The sequence below is a fragment of the Telopea speciosissima genome, chromosome 5 (assembly GCF_018873765.1).
Source record: "Telopea speciosissima isolate NSW1024214 ecotype Mountain lineage chromosome 5, Tspe_v1, whole genome shotgun sequence".
Lineage (NCBI taxonomy): Eukaryota > Viridiplantae > Streptophyta > Magnoliopsida > Proteales > Proteaceae > Telopea > Telopea speciosissima.
The window spans coordinates 2,652,809-2,679,540 of NC_057920.1; the positions used below are offsets into that span (position 1 = coordinate 2,652,809).

General features: G+C 42.9%; 2 protein-coding genes across 5 annotated transcripts in view; both read left to right on the forward strand.

The window, feature by feature from the left end:
* Nucleotides 1-2,192: 2,192 nt before the first annotated feature.
* LOC122661741 (protein DETOXIFICATION 27-like) lies at nucleotides 2,193-6,195 on the forward strand. Its single transcript, XM_043857242.1, has 4 exons — nucleotides 2,193-2,196; nucleotides 2,805-3,028; nucleotides 3,131-3,334; nucleotides 6,073-6,195. Exons 1-4 carry the CDS (start codon nucleotides 2,193-2,195, stop codon nucleotides 6,193-6,195), a joined length of 555 nt encoding a protein of 184 aa, XP_043713177.1.
* A 5,460-nt stretch (nucleotides 6,196-11,655) lies between these two features.
* LOC122661555 (chloride channel protein CLC-e) overlaps nucleotides 11,656-26,732 on the forward strand; it is a 52,688-nt gene continuing 37,611 nt past the window's right edge. For all 4 annotated transcript variants that reach the window (XM_043856979.1, XM_043856980.1, XM_043856981.1 and 1 more), the window contains exon 1: nucleotides 11,656-12,260. In XM_043856979.1, the coding sequence (XP_043712914.1) occupies nucleotides 11,790-12,260 (471 nt within the window). In that variant the 5' untranslated portion in view covers nucleotides 11,656-11,789. The remainder of the gene's footprint in view (nucleotides 12,261-26,732) is intronic.

Sequence of the window (26,732 nt, forward strand, 5' to 3'; positions counted from 1 at the left end):
CGAAAATACCTCGCATATGAAATGTCATAAATAGTTGGGAAAATTACATGATTAGTCACTTTTGAGTTTTTCTTTACAAAACTATCTAGTGTATCTTTTACTTTACAAAATTGTTCAACATTGAGTTTAGGTTTACAAAATTAGCCACTTTAGTCTCTCTCCCTCAACTAAGGACCCTTTTTTACGCTTATACCCCCACCTTCCCTTCTCTCATAACTGGCGATTCATCGGCTTCCCTACCCGTATTAGCTCCCTGTGACTTCTTGACGGGCGGGAAGACGACCCTTTTGCTATCATATCTGAACTACCGTGGTAAGGTAGGCTCCCACAATGTAGAAGTGAGAGGGAGAGTTAAGAGAGTGAGAGAAAGTGAAGGGAGTCGGTGCGAGGAAGATGATGATGGAGCCATTGATTTATTCAGAGACCTTGCATAGTTCTCCTGGCCAAAACATGATCGCTGGATCTTTGATCTCCGCCATGAATTTTCCCCAAGGACGTTGTCATATCCTGTACATGCTTCCCCTTCGATGGTGCCGCAACTGGAGCTACCATCGAAATCGATTTATGCGGTTGCACTATCAAGACAGAAGTCAATGTCGATGAAGCCGAAGCCTATTCCAGCTCGATTTTTTCAGATCCACTGCTTACCTAAGCATGCCTCAAGTTTCCAAACAAACTATTCTATTCAGTTATAGATGGATCCATGGGCATTGATGTGGGGACGGTTCCTAATGATTTTAGGCATTCAAAGCAGAAATTCCTGTTCTAAGTTGTTCTTTGTTTCTAATTCAGTATTTCTTTTATCTAATTTTTTTCTTGAGGACTTTCAAAGCAAGCTGAAAGTAGGCACTCGATGACATTTATCAGCTGTATTTTCTATAAGAATATCAAGATTCCTTTTGATTGCCATCAATTTCATAATTTTTTAGGGATATTGGGATCAAAGGTGATTGGGAAGTTAAAATCCTAGGCAATTCAATGCTGTAACAGAGTGCTTGAGAATTTTGTTGGAGCTAGTGCTCCCGTTTTGAATGGAATAGTTCCGTGGAAAGACAATCGAAGGCGAACTCTTCCCTTTTCTCTCCTTTTAAATCATCAAAAACACCTCCGCTCTAATACGCGAGTTGGTCTAGATAAAGGGAGGAGGAATGTGGAAAGAAACAGAGAGGAGCGACGAGGAATCTTTTCTCCACTTTTGAGGTTGTGGTGGGATTGGGGGTTAATTCCACAGTGGGAACAAAGGGGTGCAGGGGCCTCCGTGGAAGTTCAGGTGCTGACAAGAGGTGGGTTTGCAACTGGAGGTAGAGGTGGAGGTTCAAGTGCCGGTGCTCGAAGGAAGGCGGGTGATGGGTCATGTAGGGGACGAGAGAATACGAGATGGGGTTATAGCAGAGGGAGAGGCAAGAAAGTAGGGGTAAGGCAAGGGGTAAAAATGTCAAACAAAATAGGTAAGGGAAGGAGAGATATCGTAGTGGCTAATTTTGTAAACCTAAACCCAATGTTGAACAATTTTGTTAAGTAAAAGATGCAATGGATAGTTTTGTAAAGAGAATCTCAAAAGTGGCTAATCATGTAATTTTCCCTAAATAGTTCCTTCTCGACAGAGGTTTGGGGATAGGTCTTACGACTAAATGGCTTTAGTAGAGGTCCCTTGGGTAATTGGGGGAGGAAGTCAGTTGTTTGGTGGAGCATTTCATCAGTTGTTCTTTTGCGCATCACTTTAGAGAAGTTAATAGCTGTGCTGATTTCTTGGCATCCTTGGTGGACTCTCCCTTGGAGATTTCCTTGTGTATTCACTCTCTTCCTTTAGCTCTTTCTACTTTTATTGAGAATGATGCTAGAGGGAAGAAGTATCTAATAATGTAATCTGGTTATCCTCTTAATATAATATTAGCTCCTTGGTTTAAAAAAAAATAAAAATTTGTCATAAATAGTTGAGGAAATTACTTGGACAGCCCTGTACTATGGCCATTTTGTTTACAATTACTAACGTTTGAAATAATTACTTGACACCCCCCAAAACTTGACGGTGTTAGTCTGCTGCTAGTGTTTAAATGGAAATATCTATTTTACCCTTATGAGTTATTTAACTTAAACTTATAAGTTAAATGACCAACTTACCCTCCTTTTTGCAAGTACAATTCAACTGCAAAGGGAGGACCAAACCTCACCACTGTCACCATCAACGCATGATGGGTACATCGGGAGGGATTCTCAGTTTCTCGCCCTCTCTGTTCTTCTTCTTCTTCTTCTCTGAATTTTTTTTTCCGAATCAGTGGAACCCTAGAGGGAGTAGGGGTGGAGTAATAATCTCAGTTCATCTCACAGCAATAATTCACTTATGCAGCAATAATCTTAGGCCATTTGTAGAGGTCAAAATTTTCAATCGGTGGAACCCAACAGTCCATTTGTAAAGGTCAATCGATGTACACCATTGCAGCAATTATCTCAGAATGGACAAAATCAAACTGCCATACTATCTTCAGCATGTGAACGGAAGGCTGGTTCCAAGATCTGTAAAGCTGTCATTGCCCAAGTGGTAGAGGACATATCTCTAAAGGCTGACTCTATTTGCCATATGTTGGTGCATAAGGAAGTAAGGGAAAATGAATGATTTTCACAACCAGATTCAAGGGTATTTGGGCGTTTCAGCTTGGTTCCATTCTCTCTCAAGTTGAGGAGGGGGGAGGGGGAAGATTAAGACACCAGGTCAAAATGGACAATTAAATAAGGAAGCAAAGTATTTCCATCACAAACCCATAATTGACCATAACATGCTCAAAGAATATGTTCCCTTGTTGCAGATACCATCAATAAGAGACAACAAAGAAGAGGAAGATTTAGGGAAAGGGTTTGGATCGAATCAAAATTGTTATGGCAGATCGTTGGTCCAGCCATCTTCAGTCGTGTCTCCTCCTACTCCATGAATGTCATCACCCAAGCTTTCACTAGCCATATTGGTGATCTCGAGCTCGTTTCCCTCTCCATCACCAATAATGTCATTGTTGGCTTCAATTACGGTCTCTTGGTACTTAATCTTCTCTAATCTGCTACACTTTTTAATGTTTTAAGTGAATGTTCATAACAATCTCTGTTCTGGGTTTTGTTTGTTTTTTTGTGGATTTATTAGTTAGGAATGGCTAGTGCATTGGAGACACTATGTGGTCAGGCATTTGGAGCCAAGAAATTCCATAAGTTGGGAATCTATTTGCAGAGATCATGGATTGTTCTGTTTCTTTTCTCTGTTCTACTACTGCCCATGTACGTATTTGCTACTTCTATTCTGAAATGGATGGGGCAACCGGAGGATGTGGCAGAGCAGTCGGGTATGGTGGCGCTCTGCCTCAAATTTTTATTTTTTTTTCTGTACTTGGATCAGCCATGAAAGAGATTTATTAGGTTTTAAATCTGAAATCGACTAAGGGTTTTGGGCTATTTTGATTTGAAATTTGTTTAAGAAAAGAGATTATTTTCCTAAAATCGATTAGGTTTTGAATATGAAATTGGGTTGTAGGAAGGAGGATGAGGAAGAGGGTAAAAGGGTCACTTCACTATCCTTTAAGGTAGTTTAGGCATTATAAAAAATTTAACCGATGACATCATCACCAAACTAATGGACAGGACTTGAAGGAAATGGTAAACTATAGGGAGGTTCAAGTAATTGTTTCAAACATTAGGGAGACTAAGTAATTAAGCTATAGTACAAGGGGTGTCCAAGTAATTTTCTCTAAATATTAGAGTAATTTACATGTAGTGTGGTCTAATTATAAGCAACCCCCATTGTTTGAACAATTACATGCACCTCCGCTGAACTATGGTTGGGCTTACCAAAAAACTGCTAGAAGCCAAGCCAAAAATTCATAAATGGCCATATTTCCCTTTATTAGTGTAACCTCCATATGGCCTGAAAAAAAGCCTATAATCGAGTTCCTAGAGGTTTAATCCGGCATGTCTTAGTGAAGAGAGGGGTATGGAGTTAACATGTGGATATAATTAAAGATATGTATGAGGGAATGGTGACTAGTGTGAGATCTGTAGGAAGTCAAGGCAAGGAATTCTCAATTACTATTGGGTTATATTAGGGATTAGCCTTAAGCCCTTATCTATTTGTGTGAAACCCACCTTTAAATTGAGCCTAATTCAAATGTTGACCATTTGGTACAAATCTTCTCCAGTTATTAAAGACAAATTCTTATCATTTGTAATCCGAGCCGATCGATCGTGCTTGCCGAACTGCCACTATAGACTAGTCGTGCCGGCCTGATATCCAATTTTACCTTGCAGGCCCCACATGTTCTAATTTCATTTAAACCTTGTGTTGTATGTCGATCCCAATAATACCTGGGACCTTACATTTTGATTCTGGTATCGGAATCCACTTTTGGGCCAAAATCATTTTCCAAGAACCCATTCTTTTTTTAATCTTAGCCAAACATGCCCTAAGGGCTTAGATATATAAACAATGCCCTAAGGGTTACCCTACGGGTTAGAATCAGTTTTAGAAGAAGAATCTAGGAGTGAATTGCTTGGAAATCTGCTTGTTGGAGTTGTACCTACCAATTTCCTTCGAGAACTATGTCAATCCTTCAATAGGTAAACCTCAAATCTCCTTTATGACTTTCAATTCTGCTTTCAAGCACCATTCAAATTCTGTTTTAGTGTTCTTGAGTTGCTACAACTCATTTCTTCAATTTCCTCTTCAATTCATTTAATTTCTTACTTAAATTTGTAATTGCATGTATGATCCCTTGATCATACATGCATTGGTGCTAATTAACCCCTCTGGACTATTGAGGTAAGCATACATACCTCTGCAGCCCTTCCTTCTTTCTTCTGTTGCTGAAATTCTGTTATTTCAAGCTAATTGCTAAGATTTTAGCTTAAAATTTAATTGATCTTATATTATAGTTTTTAATTAATTGAGCATGCATGCAATGGTATTAAAATGACCCCATTGTGGTGCTCTCATCTTCTCTCTCTTCATTACGATCCATTGATCAACTCTTGGGAGCTAGAACATGGAAAACCCCCCAAAAATCCTAAGCTGTTTTGGGGGGCAGATGTCTGGCTTTGGTTGGGCTTGAGGATCTAGCTCTCACTGTTGAGTGTGTTTTTGCTCAGTTTAGGCTGGTTTTGGATTCAGACCTTGTGTAGCTTTCCCTAACCCTCTGTAATGATATTTTAGGGCCTTTATACTTTTGGGCTTCCTCTCTTGATGCTTGGAGAACTCTCCTCTTTAATTGACTCTTTCCAAGCTTAAGGTGAGTTGGGGTTTTGGTTGTTTTCTATATGTTGGAATGCTATTTGTATATACTTTTATTGCATGCACAATGAATGGTATAAATTTTGATTTCATATTTTAGAAATTATTAACCTGTTACTAGTTCTATGCATCATGTGTGTTAATTACATCTTGTTAGAATTATTCATGTAATAACACTTTGGATTCATTTACTTTAGAATGTTGTTTTCTTATGGATTGTTCTGTTATGAACGATTGGATATGGATTCTTATATCGTGATTAATTGTTGTACTTGGTTTATGCATTGGTGTATGCCAATGAGACCATGTGTCCTTGAGTGGACGTATATATGGAACACGTTGCACTCTTTGATACATCATGTCATCATTTAGAATACATGGTTAGGTTGGAAACCCCAAGCTGCAACCCTTACCAATAGGGGTTTAGGTGTTGGGTAATCAAGCACTAGATGGTTGGAGTCGGGAGGTACTACCAGGATCGGGTGTGCTGATTATCGGGGTCTGCCCGAAGGTTTGGTACAAGGTGTCAAGCGTGGAGGTGGGCTCCTTATGGTATTGGCTGAGGGAATATGGTTGCGATAAAAATAAATTACCCAAGACGCTTCCCGAGTCAGTACTGTAGCTTGAACCTAGTGATTTAGTCTATTTGCTAGGTTGATAAATTGTAGTGGGAATGTCACATGCATCATATAAATGAATAGTTCCAATACTTGAATATTACATGCATCATTTGTATGTTGTGTGTTCCCCTCTCATTGGGCTCAGTGGAGCTCATACTCGTGAAAAACTCCTTAAAGATGATTGTGCAGGTGATGAACTACCTGCGTGCACGTATGTGGGTGACGGTGGCCAGGACTTCACAAAGCAAGAGCCCGAGGAACATGATGGGTCTTGCATCTCTGATCTGTGTGCCTTCTCATAGGCGGGCCTGATGGTTTAGGCCGTTTCTTTTGGTATTACTCTTTTTGTGTACATGATACTTCAAATATGTAAATATTAACTTTTGGATAACTGTAAATATGGGAACTTGGGGTTAACAGCAAACGCTTTATATATATAAGTTACCACTCAGTCCTTACCGGATTCCTTTTGTATATATACTTATAGTTCTTATAATTTTCCACTGCTTTATTTCTCTGTGGTGTGTGCTTGGTAATTGTGCTGCATTGAGATTCTGGCTAGATTGGGTGCAAGATTGCATCGCTTCATACCATTCCTGGGCTACTCAAAGTAGGGTGGGCTACTCAAAGTAGGGTGTGACAATTTAAGCTCATCATGGATGACCTAACCAAGAGCATCCAAGATGAGGTCCCGCGGTGTATGCTCTTCGCCGATGATACCATTTTGGTGGATGAGACAAAAGTAGGGATTAATGCTAAACTAGAGCTTTGGAGATCAACCTTGGAACAATAGGCTTTAAGATTAGTAGAATGGATGGAGTATTTGAAGTGTAATTTTAGTCACACTGTGATGGATACTGACATGGTGCGAATTGAGGAAAGAGAGATACCACAAAGTGACTATTTTAGATATTTGTGATCAACCATTAATATGGAAGGTGACATAGAAGATGATGTCTCACGAAGAATTAAAGTGGGATGGTTAAAGTGGAGAGATGCATCCAGAGTGCCATGTAATCGACGTATTCCTTTAAAGCTTAAAGGAAAGTTCTATAGGACTATTGTAAGTCCGACTATGATATATGGGGCAGAATGTTAGGCAGTTAAGAAGTGTCATATTGATAATTTTTGCATAGCAAAGATGAGGATGTTAAGATGGATGTGCGGAAAAAGCAAAGAAGTATAAAATAAGAAATGGTCGTATTAGAGTTGACTTGGGAGTTGCTCTGAAAGAGTCGTTTGAGGTGGTATGGTCATGTTTAAAAGAGGCCTAGAGACAGCCCAATAAGGGGGAGTGATATGATTCCGATTGAAGGAGCTAAGAGAGTTAGGGGCAAGCCTAAAATGACCATAGGACAAGTTGTGAGGGAGGACATGCATGATCTACGTCTTGTACCAAGTATCATCTCGAATAGAGTGTATCGGAAGGCAAGGATCCACATAGCAAACCCTATTTAACTGAGATTCTCCTAACTTGCTGGGTCGTGCCTCTCTCCTCTTACTTTTATTATGTATTTTTTATCTTTCATCGTTCACTTTTCTTTTTATTTTCTACATCTCATTTGTCAATTCTTCATCCCTCTTTTTTTTTATTGAACCTCAGTTTTCCCTACTTTGTTTTGTTTGGATCCATGTAGCCGATCTCATTAAGTTGGGATAAGGTTGAGTTTTTTGTTGTTGTTATGTAATTTTATCATTTTACCCTTACATTACAAAACCCAAACCCATCTCTTCAACCATCCATCGGTAAATACGATAAGCCTCTCTCTTTCGCAAGCTGACCAGAGCCCATCTGTGATGTTGCGAAGCCCGGTTAGAGTTACTTTGCTCTCCTTATCCTTAATATTCTTCTTCTTCAACACCCAACTGACTCCACATCGATTATTGTAGTCGTGCCAGTTATCGCTCTTGTTGTTGGTGTGGAGCTTCTGTTGCCGGTTTTTGGCTTTGGCGACTTTGCCTTCTTCCATGACATAGTTGAGGTAATAGGATGTGACAAGGTTACTGTAGCGCTAGTGGAAAGTGAGTTTGTAGTAGCACTTCTCGTCCGAGGTTTGGTCGAAAGAGGATGAAGGAATTCAAGAGACGATCTTGTTGGACAACAACCAAAGCTTGGTGCCTTAGAACTCATTGGTGACCTGCTCATCACTCCTACGCACTATCTCTGTTCTTCACCGCCCTGTCCCTGCCATAGCACCCACTATGGCTCAACACCTCCCTACAATACTCCCGTCTTCTTCTTCTTTACCTACCATCGCCCACCTCTAGCCTACTTATTCATCTTCTTCCCCTGCAACTCGTCCCTGCCATCACTCGCCCCCTATCGAACCACATTTGAAGACGCCTTACTGCCCTTCCTTCCCTCCACAGTTTTAATGGTTTTATAAGGTCGTAGGTCAATTCGTTTATTGCAGAGGAATTATTTTCCCCAAGAATAAATCTATATGACGTTAGATGGACGGAAGGAAATGATTCTATTGTCTGGTATGGTCGGTATCTTCGAAATACAAATATATGTAACCCTGGATTGCAACAGTATGTCTATTCTCCATCTCCTACTATCTCCGTAAGTACCTCTCTCTCTCCTTCCCTGGTTGACTATGTATCTACTTAAGTTATGCTTCTCTTGTTTAGATATGAATTTTTTAACATTGTATCACATACCAAAGTAAATTTCGCTTGATTTACTCATCATCTGACTGATCTGAACTTCTAAAATTTAGAGATGACTACTTGCGTTGTTATGCCTTTTCGTGGGCTTGTTTGGAACAACATTTGTACCCAGAGGCCAGAGCTAGCTTGTGCCTTGGCTAGGTGAGGTCCAACCCTCTGCAACAAGCACTCAAAGGTTAGCTTTGTTGTGAAGGACTTGCTTGATTCAACAACGTCAAGATCTGTTTCTCTCTTATAATTGTTGGGTCAATAGGCTCTTCACAGTTTGCTTTGTTGTCAAGGACTTGCTTGTCCTTTTAAACATAATGTGTTGCTTGATTTATGACATTTCTGATTGAGATATGAGCTTTGTATCTACTTAGTTGGAGTTTAATAATGGTGGAACAAGCAGTAGAGGGTGAGGGCGGGGAGGAAAATTATCTCCTCCAATTCCTTGCCCCGCCCAGTTCCCCGGTCCCTCTAATAAGGAGGGGTGAACCCCACCCGAGCAGTGTGGTCATTACGCCCCCCCTGTTAGGGGGATTGGGGAACTGGGCTGGCCAGGGAACTGGAGGGGATAAAGATTCAGGGCGGGGAAGGGAGGCGGGACTAGTAGCAGGGGTGGGGGCAGAGTTGCAGGAAAAAGGTTGGAGGAGGACGAAGAAGAAGAAGAAGAAGAAGAAGAAGACGACGACAAAGAGGAAAAAGGGTATTTTTGGAGGGTGATGTTTTAGTGCAAGAGTAAAAGAGTCTTTTGCAAACTATAATCAACATCATGCTAAGATCTTTAACCCCTCCAGTTCCTTGCCCAACTTAGTTCTCTAGTCCCCCCTAATAAGGGGCGCAATGACCACTCTACCCCTGCCTGGGTGGGGTTGACCCAATGACCCCCTCTTATTAGAGGGACTGGGGAACTTATTTGCTCCATTTCCTACCTGACCCATTTCCCCAAGTTCCTCTAATAGGGTTTGGGTGGTCAATTCCATCCCCGCTATTAGAGGAACTTGGGGAAATGGAGCAGATAATGATCCTAGGGGAATTGGGCCGGGTTGGGAACTAGAGGAGATAATTTTTCGCTAACACTGTCAGCTAGAGGGGATAAGGGATCTTTATCTGCTCCATTTCTTGGGCAGGTCCACTTCCCCAAGTTCCTCTAATAGAGGGGGCGGAAATGACCACCCTTGCCCGAAGACACTGCCTAGGTGAGGTCCACCCGGATTTTTTTCCTCTAAGGTTCCCTCACCATACGGTTCGTGAGGTTCTCCTTAAGGATGCTCGACACGTGTCAAAGTTGCATCCAACGGTTGGCTTCATTTGCAGACAACCAAGGACTCTCTCTCTCTCCTCTCTCCACTCTTTCCTCAAAACCACTCTCTTCTCTCTCCACTCTATCCTCAAAACCAGCCTTGTCTCTCTCCTCTCTCCTCTCTCCATGTTCCCAATGAAACAGCAAAGTGTGCAGACGTCTCCTCCCTCACGTCTAGCCTTGGAGAAACTCCGGTGGTCACCTCTGCAAACTCCGGCGGTTTGTGACGAAGGCATTGCAACCTTCACTCTCGACCATTTTCTTATTTAAGTAGGCTGTTTTCTCCTCTTTGTTGCTTTAAAGAGAAGATTATCCCAATCTCTTGCCTTAGTAATGGGTAATCTGAAGCTAAAGCTTCTTTAATTAATTGTTAAAGAGTATTCTCAAATGCTTGTTGGATATTAGAACCTTAAAATAAATGAGATTAGCAGCTAAAACAGGGCGCTTTGTAGGTTCCATCAGGAGCAGGTAAAGACTTTCTTTATTACAAATGCTACTAAAAAAAGCTAATGCAAACCATGAAATTTACATAAATGAAAGCAACAAGCAAGAACCCTAAGATAAGAACACAGATCAAGTGATCAATACACACTATATACCCATTTCATTATAGAGAAAAGAGTTGTTACTCCTCCATATTTACAATCCTAAACAGCAACCAGAGCCCTCTCTGCAGTTTGCAATCACAACCTTGCGAGAAAGTCACTTTCCAATGGATAAAGAAGCAGGTTGTGAGGAGCAAATGAGAAGAGAAGACTCTCTACTTCATGGCTGCAATAACTGTTGGGCCTTCCATTTGAGTTATACACAAAGCAGGGGATGGAAACATGGCCCCCCCCCCCCCCCAAAAAAAAAAAATCATCCTAAATCTACAAGTTAATTGTTACAGTACCATGTATTTGGCTCCCCATATCTCCTCGTCGGCGGCAGGAACGACAATGATTTTGTTCTTAGGGTGCTCGTAGCTTCTTAGCCCACCAGTTGCGGTGGAGAAGAAACACCCTGTAATTGAAACGACAAGAATAAAATAGAGATTAAGGAGAGGTAAGGGCTATAACGTCGGGGGTTGATCCTTTCTTGGGAGGTTTATGGAGGGCTGAGAGTGAACGGTTGTAGACGCTTGGCTCACGAGGTTACAACGCCTTCGTCGGAGTGGAGAACTGAAAGAGTGAAGATCGGTTTATGGAGGGCCGAGAATGAAGGTTGCAACGCCTTCGTCGCAAACCGTCGGAGTTTGCAGAGGTGAACACCGGAGTTTCTCCAAGGCTCTTCATTTTTTCTTTGGAAATAGTATAGAGAGAGGAGACGTGAGGGAGGAGACGTCTGCGCACTTTGCTATTTCATTGGGAGCGTGGAGAGAGGAGAGAGGAGAGAGACAGGACTGGTTTTGAGGATAGAGTGGAGAGAGGAGAGAGAAGAGAGTGGTTTCAAGGAAAGACTGGACAGAGGATAGAGGGAGTCCCTGGTTATCTGCAAATGAAGCCAACTGTTGGATGCAGCTTTGACACGTGTCGAGCATCCCTAAGGAGAACCGCATGAGCCGTATGATGAGGGAACCTTAGAGGAAAAAAATCCAAGTCCACCTCCTCTATTAGAGGAACTTGAGGAATAGGAACGGCCAGAAAATGGAGCAGATAAAAATACGGAATAAGAGTGTATAATCGAAAATAGAGGGGAGAGAATGTGCTGGTTATCTTTTGGTGGATAGAGGCGACAACGAATTTTTATCTCCTACAATTCTGACACCCCTTATCCATTTTCTACCATATTTCCGACTTTCAAACACAGCAGACTGCACTGTTTGCTGCTCGTTACTAGCCGATCACCTCCTCCTTCCTTTGATGTATTTGTTGATTTGTTCTGTTATTATTGGTTCCCTGTTGCGTGCTCTTCACCCAGCAGGTCTTACCCTCCCTTTAAAATCTAAGAACGGCTGTGTAATGCCAGCATGAGTGTAGCCGTGTGCTGCTGCTGTTCCATCGTTAAGTGCCCAATTTTCAGCCTACCTAGTTGTTCGCGCGCTTCTACGGCTTTGGATTCTTTCCGTTTGGAATCGTCATCCCCTAACAAACAGCGGCAAACTTACCCTTCTTTGCTTATGATCAGGTTTTTAGATCATAGTCTCTTTCATAATTTTCCATATTGCCGTACAAAAGCAGTTGTGGATTTCCGTCATCATCATCTGGCGTGCCTGCCCGAAACGGTTGAAGGCAACAAACCAACGCACGACGACAATGATGGAGACGATGAGGTGAGGGGCCAGAAACCTCAACTGGTTGCCAGGACACTCCAAATGATTCTGCCCAGAAGAATTGCGTCGGTGGTAAAAGAAGTCATTCCCCAAGAAAATTTGGCGATTCTTACAGCCTGTGTCGTTGGTCTCTTCACTGGCCTCGCCGTTGTGCTATTCAACAACACAGTGCGTCTCAGTTCGACTTCTGTTTCTTTTATAGTCTTCTTTTTTGGCGATTAATACTTTGATAATGATTTATCCTTGCGAAACAAAATAAAAAAGAAGAATTCACAAGCATTTTTTGTCAGTTCATGAGCTGGCAATGGCATACTACGAGTTCTTGGTGACTATAAGCAACATATAATTATTTGCACTCTTATTTAGTATTTTTTTAGTGGATGGGAGAAGATCTGAAAAGCACCTGCATCTTGTTTAATATGTACGTTCTATATTAGTAGTTGCTTTAATCCTGCACTGCGACTCATCATCAGTCCATCAAATGTTTCTCAAAACCATGCTTCTCTGCTTGATCCTGCATCATAAACCCGAGCGGAAGTGGAGTCAAATCTGATTATTCACCTGTGGCGATTGGTACAAATCTGGCATTTATCCTTAGAGCAAGATTATTAACAGTTTTTTTTTTTTTTTTTTTTTTTGTGTCTCTCATAAATCCTGATCACGCTCAAGCAGTAAACCCGCTGATGTTCTCCAAAACATCGGAGTATCATCCTATAATTTTTGGTGAGTCCCCATCGACCCTATCCCTAAACGCTAAAGCTCAATTGGATTGAGGTACCACATGAAGTTTCTGTAGCCATGTTCATGCAAATCTTGACTGAAGTGAATTGGACTCTTGCATATTCAACAGAATAATTCTGGATGACCTAATAGTCAATTTGCCATTCTTGGTGGACTTAGTTCAATCACAATTGTTCATCAAACTGAGTTCTATCTGTTGGATAGATTGAACAGAGGTTTTATGAAACAGAGTTACAGAGATACTTAGGCTGTGTTTGGTATGCATTCTTGTAATGAGTTTCTAGGTCGATTTCGCATTCTCGGACAATAAAAACAACTATTTTTATCATTCGAGAATGCAAAATCGACTTGGAATGCATTCCAAGAATGCATACCAAACACTGCCTTTGTAATGCATGTTCCATCTATTTGAGGAACCCACAAGTCGGCCAACATTATTGAATTGGTCAGTTTTTTTTCCCCCATCCATAATATGAGGTTTACATATGGCACAGAAGGCAACAATGGGCCTTTACAAGTTTCTCCATTACCAACCTTCCAAGAAAATATAGCCCTGTTTTATTATGCCCAAGCCTTCAGTAGCCTAGCCTATATTCTACAGTTCACTGGAATAAAATGGACTTTACTTGGTACATTCCACTTCCAGATCATCTTGTATGGCTACTCGGAACTGTCAACATGCTGAATATGGACTTAACAATAAGTACCCCATCCTTTTCTTTACGTCCAACAGTCCAACTTCTCCAATCAGATTTTGAACCATCAATAAACAGATTTTGCAGCAAGGATAGCAGTTCACAAAGTAGTTGCACATTTTTTTTTTTTTGGTGAATAAAATAATTCATTACCAAAGAAGAAAAGTACAAGGGACCCCTAAAGAAGGGGGAAGGAGAACTAGTAGTACAACTTACAAGACCCTGCCTTTACAAGGGGAAAGGCAAGGGACTAAAAAGAGATGGGGAAAGACCCCAAACATTAATATTTAATAATCAATCTATTCCTAGGGGTGTTGTCAGCACGTTGAGCAGTAGCGGCAACAAGCTTGGACTTGACATCAAGGAGAATAGAATTCCATATCTGATGAAGGGATGTGGACTTAAAGGTCCATATTATGAGGTTACTAATGCAGAAGTCGATCTCAAACCACTGAGAAACCAGTGAGAGATCGATTGCAGCCAGAATCAACACGATAAGGATCTATTAATGCTGTGCAACAACAACAAACCTTGAAGATGATTGGGAATTGAATTTGGTCTTCAAAGGGTATCTTCACAGTAGTTTATTGCAGTCACAGAAACAACACAACAGTCTATATCGAATAGGGAAGGGAGGAGAAGAGAACATAGAAGAAGAAGGGGGTAGGGGGATGGGCTATCTCAGCCCTGGGTCTCTCACCCACAGCTATCCCAACTGTTGAATAGGGGTTTTACTCCCATAATTGAGTGCAAGAATGCCTCAAAACTTCATTCATTAAATCTGTGTCTATCAATTACAATAGCTGCCTTTATATAGACTGAGGCTAGGCTACAAAAATAGAAAGTAAAACTTAGCACCTGTTTGGAAAATAGAAACTAATGAACATAGTTACTAATGGAAATAGAAACTGAATGAAATTAGAAACTACTAAAGGCTTTATAACTTAGCCATCTAAACATGAGAAGATAACCAAATTAGAAACTACCTAAGGTAAACTGAAAAATAGAAACTAAACTATGGCAGCATTAGGATAGAATCTTTCTTCACTTGATGGGCCCACAAGATCTTCTAAAAATCAATCCCAAACAAGACAATTTTTGGCTGACACTGTTCACATGAACAGTGACGTGGGTCGTGAACAACGTTTTAGTCTTCAACTTGGGGTCTTCTTGAAGGATTCCCATCAAAGCAATATGGGCTGTGACACTGTTCACGTGAGCAGTACCACGTGAACAATAATTCCTGACTCTTCTCTTATTCATGCTTTGATCAACATCAGTTACGCTCAAACGAGATCTGGTAAATGGTAGCACCGAATGCGAGCTTACCACTGAGTTACAACAAGACTTACCAGCGAAGGACATGTCCACCCAGATTCATTCTCTCTCAAAGCGTAGAATCCTTCTTATACGGGGCCAACATTTAGCTATAAGACCGTTCAAAAGCAAGGAGGAGAACGGGCAGACAAAAAAGAGATGATCCACATCTTCAGATGCATTCCAACAAAGTTAGCTAAGAGGAGAGACCAGCATCTGTCTCTGAAGAAGGAATGTCTGAGTAGGGAGGCATTGGGAAAACACTGTCCAAACTGTGAAACTACGGAGGGGGATATGTCACTTAAACCAGACCAAATTGCTCTTAGCTTTAACCGAACCACGAGCCCTAATGAGATATCAAGCTGACTTGGCACTGAAGAGACCCGTCGAAGAAGCAGACCAAATGATGACGTCACCACTACCACTCGCCCTTCTGGGGATACTCGAAAGAGCATTCCAGATGGTAGTCAATAATGAAGAGGAGGGGGGGGGGGAGGCCATCCGACGTACTGAATGGTATTTGAGATCATGTCCATCCTGCCAAATCCAGAGCTTTAAATGACTCTATCACCAATGAGTGAAGAAGAACTCCTTTTGGGTGCCAATTATCTAGCTAGAATCTAGTGGAGGCAACATCATCGAATATGGATATGGTAACTCCATAAACAAGAGGGCTTAGCTTCAAGATCTTTCTCTAGACGTAGGAGGCATAAAAAATGTCGGGAACAGTCCAAATGGAGTCATTGCAAAGAAGACGAAAATAGACCCAATCAACCCAAATACGCTTCCTTAGGCCACTAGCTTTCAATTAAATTTGAGGATTCCTGCATAATTAACATCTTTAAATCTTCTCAAACCAAGGCCCTCCTCGTCTTTGGGGAGATAGACAAAGGTCCAACTGATAGGGTGCACGAATTTGGTGGCATCACAACCCTTCTAGAGAAAAGGCACCCATGAGAGATTCCATCTTCGAAATGATGGATTGGAGCAGCCCAAAGATACCGGACTAGTAGATATAGGAGGATTAAAGAACAGATTTGATCAGCTCTAGGCGGCCGGCATAAGAGAGGAGCTTTCCTTTCCAAAGCAGGATCCTCTTGTGTAAGAGATCCAATATGGGGGAACATTGATGAGCAGTAAACCGGGACAGGAGACAAACCTAATTATTTGATCGGAAGACAGCCCAAGGAGCACTAAGACAAATCAATCCAAGAGGACTTGACATCATCAAAGATCCCATCCAAGAACAAGATGGATTTGGAGTGGTTAACACGGAGGCATGATATATCCTCAAAGTGTCGCAAACAGGACATAATGGCCTCTAGGGAAGAGATATCGGCTTTGGAGAAGATCATAACATCATTAGCAGATGTAAAATCACAGAGCGATGACGAAGTCTCTCTTCTTCCCTTCTTTTGGCGAAGCTACCCTCTGCACTCTGTTACTTCTGCCCTTGCGCCTGTAATATGTCGGCTCTGTCCCCTTCTCCTCCCCCATCTCCACCTCCCTCCCCCCCCTTAGACCCTCCTGATCTCTTGCCTTCTACTTGGTCTGGACTCTTCTCACCTGCGGTTGGCCCTTCTTCCGATGGACTTCCTTTGCATTTTGTTGCCCCTGCAACTTCCGGCTCTTAAAAAATTGCTCTCTGTTCTTCGGACTTCCTGGATGCTGAAGCCCAGCTCTGGGAGAACTGCCTAGTTGGGCATTTTCTCGGCTCCAAACCCCGCTTCCATACTGTCAAAGCTTCTCTTACCAAACAATGGCGAGCCAGGGGTAACTTGGAAACCTTTCTCTTGGACAACGGTTTCTTCATGTTCAAATTCTCCTGCGACGCTGATAAATCCCGTGCTCTGGAGGGTGACCCATGGCTCATTGGCAAGAAACCCATCTTGCGACAATGGCATCGTCATCTTCAGCTCCGGCGAGTGGACCCTTCTTCCATTCCTCTTTGGGCCACCCTCCCTGGGTTGCCGCTTCACTTTTGGTGCACTGAGGGTCTCAGCTCTGTTGGGTCGGTTATTGGCACTCCTCTCTTCTCTGATGTGAGAACTAGGCGAAAGGACAGATTGGCGTATGCTAGAATCTGCTTCGAAGTCTCAGCGCATGACTCTCTCCCATCGTTTATAACGGTGAAGGATGGCGATGATTACTCTTTTGAGCAGGAGATCCACTACGAGTGGAAGCCTCCCCACTGTGAAGTCTATTGGACTTTCGGCCATGGGTCTTCTCTTTGCACTCCAAAACCGATAGTCCTGCCTTCTGCTCCTCCTACTGAGGACATTGGTGGCTTTGAGAACCACAGTCAGGCTGGAGATTTTCGCCATGTCTCTCGGGGTAGGCTTCGTTCCAGAATCCGGCACCGGAATCACCTTCGGCAAGTCAAAGAGCCTTCTCTGCTGCCGGAAAAGCAGCCCCTTGCCTGTGACCCTAACAGCTTCGTTGGCTGATGAGGCTGACGAAGACTCTGATCTTGGTTCGTGCCCCGAAAAACTCCAGTTTGATGCTTTACCTTGTAGTAGATCCAGGATGTCAGAGATAACCCTTGTCGAGACTCCCATACTAGTCTCTCCTGACGCTGCGTCTGGCGCTGCTCCTCTGTTGCTGCCGAACTGCTTTGATGCCACCAACTCTTTGCCTGTTGGCGCTGCTCCTCTGTTGCCTCCGAACTGCGCTGCTCCCCTGGTGCCCTCGACTCTCCAGGTCGCGCCCTCTTCGGTCGCTGTTTTGAATGTACCTGTCTGCGAAGACTTGGTTTTGAGCTCTCTTTGTCCTTCAGGTGTGGGCCCTACCAACTCTCCCCATGACGTGGCTCCCGCTGGCCCTCTTTTCTCGCCTGGCCTGGTTTCCTTTGAACCTGGGCTGGACCCTCCTCCTCTTAAGTCCTCAACTTTAAATCCTCTGTTTCGGGCATCGGGTCTTCGGGTCTCAAACCTATTTCCTTCTTTTTACCCGAATGATAACCCTCCTTCACCCCTTCACCCGTTTCTGCTTCTGTTCGGTCTCCTTCCAAATTGGTCCACCTGGCCACCTCCCCCTTTGGCTGCTCTTACCGCAGAAGTTATCGTAGTGAAACGCGCTCCAGGTCTGTCTTGTCCAGACTCACTGAGCCTTTGCTGCCCCTTCCTCCTCTCTTTCAATGATCCAAGGCTTCTTGTTGAACACCAGGGGTCTGAACTCCCCTTCAAAACAGGCTGCTGTGCGCTCTCGGCTTAAGTCCTCCCAAGCCAATTTTTGCTGTCTCTTAGAAACCCATATAAAAGAGCCTAATTCTGGCATTATTCTAAACTCCATAGCCCCTGGTTGGTCCTTTCTCTCAAACTACCTTCACCACCCAAATGGCTGAATTTGGCTGCTTTGGGACCCCTGCAAATTATCCATCTCTCTATGTTCCTCATCTTCCCAATTCCTCCATCTCTCTTTTTCTGATTGCCTGGGCCACTTTTCTTTCTTCTTTACTGTGGTTTATGCTCTCAATTCCCCCTCTCAAAGGCTCCCTCTTTGGACTGATCTTCGTTCTATTGCTGCCCAGTTGGGTCCTCATCCTTGGGGTTTGGGTGGTGACTTTAATGTCATCAGGTACAGTTATGAAAAGCAAGGAGGTGACCATTTGGATTTGGATGCAATCAATTCTTTCAATGATTGCATTGAAGACATTGGTGTAAATGACCTAAGGTGGTCTGGTTTTCCCCTTACCTGGAGCAACAGAAGGGCTGGTAATCATTGAATTTCCTGCAAATTGGATCAAGTGTTGATTAATGAGGAATGGCTTTCAGCTTTCCCCTCTTCCCATGCTTCTTTCGACAACCCTGATATTTCAGACCATTCCCCCATTTCCCTTGCTATTCAGCCTCTCACCTCTTTCGGTCCCAAGCCCTTCAAATTTTTTGATATGTGGATACCTCACCCTTCCTTCTTACCCACTGTCCAAGAAGCTTGGAACAAACCTGTTTTTGATTTTACCAATCCCCTAATTGCTTTTTACAAGAAGCTCAGAAATGTCAAAGCTGCCCTTAAAGATTGGAATACCAACACCTTTGGTAACATTCCCCAGCAGGTTAAAGATTGCAAGGCAAAGTTGGCTCTCACTCAGTCTCGGTTGCAGGCTGATCACTTCAACACTGCCTCAACACTGCCTTAGCTATTGAGGAAAAGGAGCTTTCAGCTGATCTCTCTTCCTTGCTTTCTAGTGAAGAAAGCTTCCTCAAACAGAAGTCCAGAACCAAATGGCTAGACCTGGGAAACTCTAATACTGCTTATTTCCATCGCTCTTTGAAAGCCAGGGTCAACTACAACTCAATCGTTAAACTCACAGCTCAAGACAGTTCTACTGCTACAACAGTCCAGCATATAAAGTAATTGGCTGTTCAGCATTTTAAGGACTTATTTAGCAGCCCTCAGTTGGTCTCTACTCCTATCCCGATTGACTTGCTCAACAAGTTCATTCCCTTGGCAACTTTTGATTCATTGAGCTCCATTCCCAAAGAAGATGAAATTGTGGCAGCCATTCATTCCCTTAAAGTGTTGGGTGCTCCGGGGCCAGATGGGTTTAGTATTGGCTTTTTCTTAGCTACTTGGGACATCATCAAGCTTGACCTCATTGCAGCTATTGTAAGCTTCTTCTTCAACCCTAATCAGGTCAAAGGGATAAATCATACTTTTCTTTGCCTTATCCCCAAAAAGGAGGGAGCAGCCACTATTAATGATTTTAGGCCCATTGCTCTTTACAATCTGCTCTACAAGTTCATCGCCAAGATTCTTGCTTGGAGGCTTAAGAGTGTTGTGGACCTTCTTGTTAGTGACAATCAATCTGCTTTCATCCCTGGTAGAAACATCTCGGACAATATTCTTCTTTGCCACGACATTGTCGGAGGTTTTGACAGGAAAAATCACTCTCCTGCTATTCTTCTGAAGATTGATATCCACAAGGCCTTTGACTCTCTTAGGTGGAATTTCATCCGGCAAGTTATGACTTTAATGGGTTTCCCGGCTATCTTTGTCAACTGGATTCAGGCTTGCATCTCCTCCACAAGGTTCTCAGTCTTAGTCAATGGCACCCCGGCGGGGTATTTTGATGCTTCAGTGGGGATTCGCCAAGGATGCCCCCTCTCCCCTTATTTGTTTACCTTGGCTGTGGAAGTCCTTTCCAGAAAAATTCAAATTAGCACTGATCAGCACTTCATTTCTCCTTTGCCCAAGTGTAAAGCCCTAAAGCTTACACACTTTGCTTTTGCTGACGACCTGATGATCTTCTCAAAGGCTTCCATTTCTTCTCTGGATTCGGCTTTGCTCTGTCTTCAGCAGTTCCATGACCTTTCAGGCCTCTGCATTAACCCTGCAAAGTCTTTATTATTCTTTGCTGGGGTCTCTGAGTTGGAAAAGGTGGCTTTTATTAACAGATCTGGGTTCAAAGAGGGACATCTGCCTGTCAAATATCTGGGCCTTCCCTTGATTCCTGCTCGGCTCTCAGCTCATCACTGTTCCCCAATGCTTGATATCATCCGCAAAAGGCTTCAGCTGTGGAAAGGAAGACTCCTCTCTTTTGCAAGCAGATTGGTCCTTATTAAATCAGTCTTGGAATCTTCTTATATGTACTGGTCTGGCTGTTTTGGTCTTCCCAAAGCTACTATCAAGTCATTGGAAACTCTTTTGGCTTCCTTTCTCTAGAAGGGTAATGATTCCTCTAGATTCTTGCATCCTATTAGCTAGTCAGCTGTGTGTCTTCCAAAGAAGGAGGGCGGCTTGGGCATAAGAAGGATCAAAGATGTGAATCTGGCTGGTATCATCAAGCTCATTTGGAAGATAGCCTCAAAGCAGAAAAGCATCTGGGTTGACTGGATGTACTCGGGCCCCCTGCGGCGGGACTCCATCTGGACGGCTTCTTCTTCCTCTGGTTCTTCCTGGGTCTGGCGCAAGATCATGGACCTCCGACACCTAGTTCTTCACAATATTCACTCTCAGATTGGTGATGGTTTGTCGTCCTATCTTTGGCTTGATCATTGGCACCCGCGGGGGATTCTCTCTCACCTGATTACTCCGAGAACCATTTATGCCTCTGGCCTTCATAAGCTCTCCTTGGTTGCAGATATCCTCGGTCATCACGGTGGTTAGTCCCCTCCTGACCTTTTGCTCCTCTGGAATGAGCTCCCCTCTATTTCCAGGAGACTTTTGGGCCGAGGCGATTGTGTTACTTGGTCGGCAAACAATTTAAGCTCCTTCTTCTCTAGATCAGCTTGGGACCTTATCCGCCATAAAGGCCAATTAGCTCCTTGGAGAAAGCTTCTATGGTTCAAGCATCATATCCCTCGGCACTACTTCACAGCTTGGAGGATCTTTTCCAAATGCCTTCCAACCCTTGCTTTCCTGCGCCATTGTCATATCCCAGTTTCTACCTCTTGTTGCCTTTGCTGGAATAGTGTGGAAGACTCGGATCATCTTTTTTTTGAGTGCCCTACCACAACAGCTATTTGGAAAGGCATCTTGGCAAAATGCTGGCCGGCCCCTAGAAGAATTCTGCCCTTCTCTCGCGAGTGGATTTGGATCGACATGACTTTTGCAGGATCCTCTATTTGTGACACGGTTGGAAAGCTTGCTTTTTGTGCTACGCTAAATCATATTTGGATGGAGCGAAATTTCAGAAAATGGACAACCAAATCTAGGTCTTACCAGGTGATTTGGGATTCCATTTCCTTTGAAATTAAGGCGAAATTATCATCTGTCCCTCCTTCCACTTGTCTTGATACCCCAAGGAACAGACTCATTGTTGTCTCCTGGGGCCTTCCTTCCATCTCTCTTGTTGGTTCCAGCTCTACCCTGTAAGGGATAGGTTCCCCTTTTTTTTGTTTTGTTGCTCCCCCAATGGGGCCCTGTATTTTTTTTCCTCTTTGGTAATGAATTTCTTATTCACCCAAAAAAAAAAAAAAACATCATCAGCAAAGGCTAGATGGGAGATTTTTAGAGTCTAACATTTTGACATGGGGGAAATGAGATGTTGGTCCATACAAGATTGGATGCTTTTGGAAAGCATTCCGAGGGCAAGGGTGAAAAGGTATGGGAGAGGGGGAGCTTTAGCTAATGCCAATAAAGGAGGCAAAAAACCCCCACGAGACTATCGTTAATAAGCACCGAGAAGCGGGGGGAAGAAATACAATGATAGATCTAGTTAACAAAAGCAGGAGGGAAGGAAATCTTATGCAAGACATTGATAATGGTCCCAAGACAAGGAGTTGAAAGCTTTATGAATGTCAACTTTCAGAAGGGCAGCTAGAGAGATTTTTATGGTAGAAGCCTCTAATGAGATCATTGCAAAGAAGAATGTTGTCAAAGATGCTTCTACCAGGGATGAAAGCTGATTGATTGTTCCTGACAAGATGGTCAACCACAAGCTTGAGCCGATTGGCGAGGACTTTTGCAACGAACTTGTACAATAAGTTAAAAAGGGAGATGGGAAGAAAACCAGTCAAAGAGGAGGCTCCTTATTTTTGGGGATGTGGCTACGAAAGGTTTTGTTGATCCCTTTCACTTGGCTGTACACTTTGCATGGCCTTGATGAAGTCTGATTGATGATATCCTAAAAGGAGGGGAAAAAACCCATACCAAAACCATCCATACCAGGGGCTCTATTGGCCTTATAAGAGAGGACAACAAAGAGGATTTCCTCTTCAGAAGGGATGACATGAAGGGGATGAAGAAGGGAAGAGGGAATGAATTTGTTGAGGAGACCATCGGGGATAGCAGTGGGAAGGGTAGAGGAAGAGGGCCTGAAAATCTGGTTGAAGAAGTCAACAGTCTCAGACTTGATATCTTCAACAGAGAAGAGGAAGGAGCCATCTCTGGCCAAAAGCTTAGTAATAGAGTTAATATTTGTTCTAGCTTTCAAGGACCTGTGGAAAAACTCAATGGTAGAGTCACCAAGCTCCAACCACATGATTCTAGATTTTTGGTGAAGGAAGCTCTCCTATTGGGTCAAGGAAGAAAGTTCATAGGAGATAGATTTTTCATCATTAGAAACGGAGGCATTATGGATGTGAGACTCCGTCAGATTGGAGTCTCAACTGGATATCAAGGAGTCTAGCATGGTAGTCTGAAACCAAGGGAGAGATATTCCCAAAAGATGAGGAGTTCCAGGTTTTAAGGGCACATTTGGCATTTCAAAGCTTTCTGGAAAAGGAAATGAGGGGGGAAGAATGGGCGTTAACCGGCTTGGCCCAGACATCTTTAACAAAGGAGAGAAAGTTGGGGTGGGGGGACCCCATATTAAAGAATTTAAAAAGTTTGGGGCAAAAGGAAGTGTAAGGCTGGATGGAAACAGTGGTGAAGCTATGGTTAGAAATGCAGGCATGGGAGGAGGTGAAATAGGTAAGCTACACATCATTGAAAACTGGAATTTGAAATAGTTCTAATACTCAGACAAGGTGCCAGTCCATAGTCTCAAACATTTACTCCGCCATTATTAATTTTCAACGCTTTTCTGAAAGCTTTCTACCTTTCCTATGCCCTTCCAAATGCTTGTGCCATAGGATTCATGATAACAACCATTTACTTAGGAGAGCTTGATTCATCTTCCGCAATGGCCTTGTACCCAAATCCCATTCCCGTAGGTGGAGTGACCTGCTCCCGCTGATAAATGTTAGAGACAATTTCCTAGATCTACGAGATAAGAAAAATAATTACAAAACAGGTAGGTTTACAAGATCAAGTAGTGTAAAACTAAGTCAAACCCACTTGTGTTGTAATTAATTTTCTTATTTGTAGATCACTAGATCTAAGAAATTGTCCCCTTCAATGTAATTCTGGCTGAATTCCCTTTTTAATTTTTCTAGTTTAGCAGCAACAGAGGCTTGGCTTGGGTAGAATATAAGAGAGAGAATATAAGTGGGTAGGTTCAATAATCTTGAGTGAATCAGAGTAACCTTACCTTTTTTGGTTAAATAATCCATGTTTCCTGAAGCTAGCTTTCTCCTAACCTTTCCAATAATTAGGTTCGATATGATTTTAGTTTCAAACTGATTTCCTATTGTAGCTCGTATCTCTATCTAACAATATGAGGATAGAGCTTGTCTCTTATATTTCTTTATTGTTGATTCGGCAACAGGCCTTTTTTCACGCCATGCCATTTAACACACGATGTTTACGGCTCTCCAAATCCATCAAACATGATTCATCTTCTACCAAGCATGTGTACTTCATCCCAAGATCTTGTAGTGAGCTTCTCATGCAAGGCCCATACGCACTTCAGAGAATCTATGAAAGACCATCATCCATGATTTGGCACACCGTAGACACTGAAAAACCACCAAAATAGAATCAGTGACATCTGATAAATCAGTGTCCAAAAAAGACCTACTGCACACACTACTACACCGTCAGTTGGAATTTAAGATCATGCCTCCCCATTGGTCTGTAATGCTTATACCCTCCATCATTTGGTACTTAGATTCCTGTGACAGTAGTGGGTTCGCTTTGTGAAGTCTCCATTATTCTTTTATGAGCCTTCATTTCTGAGGGGTAATCAGCCCTTGCATTCCAGCACAGGCATTTAAATGTTATTAAATACTAACAGATACCCTGGAGATTCTACCACTTCTGCTCCCGTTTTAACTTGCACCCATCAATGGACCTTGAAGCCCACAATGTTTGTTACTCCATTTCCTTCCTTGGTCTCTTGTTTGCTCATGGTATTACCCTCTGTACTTGCGTCTGAGTTTCATCTAGTTTTTTTTGGGTGAAAAAATATTCTTTACCAAAGAAGAGAAAATACAGGGAAACACCCAATAGGGGGCAAGAGAAAAAGGAACAAATTGCAATACAAGGCCCAAACTACACCCCTCAAGGGGGGGGGGGGAGGATGGGGGTGAAAAGCAAGGAGGAGGGAAAGCCCCAGAAGACAATAATATGTTTGTTCCTCTGGGAGCTAACACAACAAAGGGATACCCCTGAAACTTTGCTTTTGACTTCAAAAAAGATGAAGTCCAAAATCTGACGGAAAGATCTTGAGTCGGAGGTCCATCTCATGAGATTGTGTTCCATTCAAATATGAGATATGGCCGCTCCAAAGACAAGTTTCCCAATCATATCACATATAGACTTTCCCATAAAGGACATGTCCAGCCAAATCCACTCGCTCTGGAAGGGAAGAATTCTTCTCCTCCTAGGCCAACGTTTATTCAAGACCCCTGACCAAATTGAAGAAGACAAGGGACACTCGAAGAGAAGATGATCAACGCATGTAGAGTCATTCCAACAATGGCAGCATGTAGGGGAGACTGAGATCTGCCTCTGGATGAGAAAAGACTGCGTTGGGAGGCAGTTAGTGAGGGCTCTCCAGACACAGAAGCTGTGATGAGGGATATGGCCCTTGAACCAAACTAGCTTATGCCAAGGGGAAATGGGCACTCAGATCTGATGAGGTCCCAGGCCGACTTTGAACTGAAAAGACCCGTAGAAGATGGAGCCCAAATAGTGATATCACCTGAACCTGGAGGCCTTCTTGGGATGGACGGATACTCCAAATTGCAGTCAATTGAGAGGAAGGGAGTTGGGGGGTGGGGCAATTGTCATGATGGATAATATTAATGTCTGTCATTACGGAGAGTCTGTGAAGGACCTCACTGTAAATCACTCTGGAGCCAACTAAAGGAGGACGCCCAAAGGATGCCAATGGTCGAGTCAGAGTCTAGTGGAGGCACCCTCCTCAATCTTAGCAGTAACGATCCCAACAACTAATGTAGAAGAGGTTTAAGTAAGAACCACTCTACAGAAGGATCGATGATAAGTGGTTACAGCAGCAAAGGACCTCCAATAACCCTAGCCGATGGCACAGACTATTGGCTTTTGTACCAGCAGAGCACAAATAAGGCTAACAGAATACTCGACTGTAGACCTTTGGGGGGGGGGGATGGATTGAGTCTCAAAACAGCATCACAATAGGTCTCAGATTGTTGAGAAGGAGAGACACAAAACTGCAGCTCTGAAATTAGAAGGTGATCTATCCGCAGACCTGCAAGACTTTCATAATCAGCAAGGGAAACCTCCAGTAGCAGTTTGGATTGTTGGGGGCTTGCAGCAGTCTCAGACTCAACAAGGATGGCCACGGTTGCAGAGATTCAGACAGAGAAACATAATAGAAGTAGAGAGAGGAAGGGGAGTCGATTGAAGAAGAGATAAGAAGGATAGATGGATAGGGGGATAGGGTTCCGGCTCTCTCAGCCAGGCTCTCACCAGCCTTTCAGCCTCTCACCAGGATGATGTTTGCACAAAAGCAATCTCAATTCAACTTCATTAATCATGTGATTGACTTCTAAAAGCCTTACATATAAATAGGGAGTAATATCTTGCTCCTTAAGTTGAAATTTAGAATCTTAAGTTGACAATGTTCTAAAATTAGAAACTAAAAAATAGAAACTAGGACTCATAAATTTAGAAAGTGTCTAGAATAGAAATTCTAACTCAGCTAGGATTCTAAAATAGAAACTAGGTCCTATAGAAAATATAAACTAATTGGAGTCCCAAATCTTTTAGAAGTCTTTAAAGATGCTGCAGCTGATTCCTTGTGGACCCCACTTCTTAAGTGACTTGAGTGCTGCTGCTGGCTCTCTGTACTTGTGGTCCCCATCTTTTAAAATAGCTCCATTGTCCCAGCATATAGGCTTTAAAAGACTTAAGACAAAACACAATTATGCCCCACTTAAAAGACTTGTAATAATAGACAATTATGCCCCCTTGCATAGACAAAATTGACTCCTCTAATAGAGCCTTCATGTAATCTGGTCTTGGGCCCCGCAGGATCTCCTAGTAATATTCCCACCAAGGCAAATATGGGGCTGTACACTGTTCACGTGAACAGTGTTTTGGTATTTTCTTCTTCACGTTTTGACCTACATCAACAACG